The sequence below is a fragment of the Bubalus bubalis genome, chromosome 1, assembly GCF_019923935.1.
Source record: "Bubalus bubalis isolate 160015118507 breed Murrah chromosome 1, NDDB_SH_1, whole genome shotgun sequence".
Taxonomy (NCBI): domain Eukaryota; kingdom Metazoa; phylum Chordata; class Mammalia; order Artiodactyla; family Bovidae; genus Bubalus; species Bubalus bubalis.
The window spans coordinates 50,622,136-50,624,610 of NC_059157.1; the positions used below are offsets into that span (position 1 = coordinate 50,622,136).

Genomic DNA, 2,475 nt, shown 5'->3' on the forward strand with positions numbered 1-2,475 from the left:
CAAAATAGGTAAAATTGGTCAGAAGTTACAAACTTCCAGTTACAAAATAGATGTCATGGGATACTATATTGTACATTTGAAAGTTATTAAGACAGCAAATCTTAATAGCTTCTAACACAGGAAAAAATTTAACTCCTGTGTGGTGATGAATTTAACTAGATTTATTGTGGTGATCACGTTGCAATGTATGCAAATACTGAATCATTATGTTGTACATCTGAAATGAATATATGTCATTTATATTTCAGTAAAAATGATATTTAAAAGCCTCAAGCAAAGGCACAGTAACAAAACATCAAAAGCCTAAGTAATAATTTAAATCATGGAAGGTTATATGGTGTTAAAGACCCAAGTCCAAGATATGATTAGATCCAGAAGAGCTTAAACATGGGTTGGGTGTGCTCTCTTCACAGAGTGAGCCAAGGAACAGCAAAAGACTGGCCAACAGCTTCTAATACTTTTCTCCTGTCTTACTCATTTCATCACTGCACATTCATTTTTGGAGATTTTCAAGACATCAAGATTTTGAGATGCTCTGCTAAAAAAACTATGATTTTAAGGGAAGACAAACTTTATTTTAAGGTTAAGCTTTAATGAGTAGGTAATGGATTATGAAAAAAATATATTTGCCTGTTACCTGAGAGAAAATAAGGGACTGGCACAAACAGAATTGCTAAAGAAAATTTAAGATCAAAAATATTATGATAAAATTAGAGACATGAGTAGAAAGAAAAAATACTGATTGGAACAAGTGGATAAAAACAAAAGACCTAGCTGATGTTAGCATGCCTGGGAATGAATACTGAGTGGGATTTAAAGAGAGGTTTCCCAGAAGAAGGATACATGGATCATGAAGAAGACAAGAGAAGAGAGATAGTAACTGTAAAGCATAGAGCCAAGATCATCTGCACTTTTAGACCATATTTTTGGTATTGTCCATTCTGAAAAAGAGGATTATCATATGAGGAAATATTTTATAATGTTTTTCAACTGGTCTCCTTTCCATTCCTGAGATGTTTTACTATATTTATAACCAAAAAGGTGTTTTGTACATCATCTGCAAAATCAAAATAGCTTTATTGTGTGTGTATTCATATATATTATATATATATGTATATTATATGTATATATTATATACATGCATATGGGAAATAAATTTGATATTTATTTAAAAAATGTTACATATTTAAAATTTTAAATTTAGATCATTGTATTTAAATCTAGGTGGAATTAATACATGAGAAACCAAAGAATTCTAGGAAAAGGAGAAATGAGAAAAAAATGTTATGAGAAAACATTGTCAAATATGAATGATGCAATATGCTTAGTAATGAAAAATTCTATTCAGGAAATGTTTACTTTGTGACTGTGCCAACACAAATTTGTGACTTTGATGACAAATTTCTTTTCTTTAATTAAAAAAGAATGTAATGAGTTCAAGGACCTTTTAGTCAGGCAGTTATGCAAGCTCAAGCAATTTAATGTGTGTGTCTCTCCTTGTGTCAGCAGGTTAATAATTTGCTTCAGGTAAATGCCTAATTTGGAATGAAACAAAGGAACGGCCACATGTTTTCCCACATGTTCTGACCAGGGTATATAAGCATCCCTCCGCACGAGCTGACATCCACACTCAGGACCTGGTCTTGAACAGCAAACCGGACTCCCCACCCCTGACGCCATGTGCCATTACAGCGACTACTACGGAGGCCTGGGCTACGGCTGCGGAGGCTTTGGCGGCCTGGGCTTTGGCCGTGGCTGTGGATGCGGCAGCTTCCGCTCGCTGGGCTTCGGCTCTGGCTTTGGAGGCTACGGATGTGGCTCTGGTTTCGGAAGCTTTGGCTATGGCTGCTGCCACCGTCCACTGTTCTTTAGAAGATGTGGCTTCTCCAGCTTCTACTAAACTCTGGCTCTAGTAACCCAACATCTGCTACCATGAGTGGATTTGAAACAGCGTTATTCGGTCAAAGAACTGAAATTTCCCTAGGCCTATATACACCCAAACTTTAAGAATTTCAGAGAATTTATTACTTATTTGTTAGTTATAAGCATCTCTGTCTCATGTTTCCTGGAATTTGTTAGCCTGGGCCCTAAGAAATGACTGATGTTGACGACCAATAAATTATCTAATTGGAAATACAAACTATGGCTCTTTGGGTTTCATTTAACTTGGTATGTGTATATACCTGTATACAATTTTTCTATTTGTCAATTAGAAATACAAGGATTATATCCTTTAATATTTTTATAAAACAGGTAGTGTTAGATATACCTTTTTATAGTTGGTAGTCATCTGTATTATTAAAACTGTAGTCAGAGCATACTTGCATTTCACAAATCTTAAAATCCACATTTCTAAATTTTTAGGAAAAATAAGCTTTTTTTCTGTGAACCTATTAATTGTAATGTGTGTCATAATGTTGTCCTATATTCATCATCTTCTGCTTTCATCTAGTTTGTTATGCATGTAAGATAAGT

At 34.5% G+C, this 2,475-nt stretch overlaps 1 protein-coding gene across 1 annotated transcript; it reads left to right on the forward strand.

Annotated features, from left to right (window-relative positions):
* The first annotated feature begins 1,635 nt into the window (after nt 1-1,635).
* Nucleotides 1,636-2,140, forward strand: LOC102393030 (keratin-associated protein 19-3-like). Its single transcript, XM_006071051.4, has one exon. It carries the CDS (start codon nt 1,679-1,681, stop codon nt 1,898-1,900), a length of 222 nt encoding a protein of 73 aa, XP_006071113.3. The 5' UTR covers nt 1,636-1,678; the 3' UTR covers nt 1,901-2,140.
* The last annotated feature ends 335 nt before the right edge of the window (nt 2,141-2,475 follow it).

Coding starts and splice junctions, on each gene's coding strand:
- LOC102393030 (XM_006071051.4), top strand. CDS start 1,679: ATGTGCCATTACAGCGACTACTACGGAGGCCTGGGCTACGGCTGCGGA.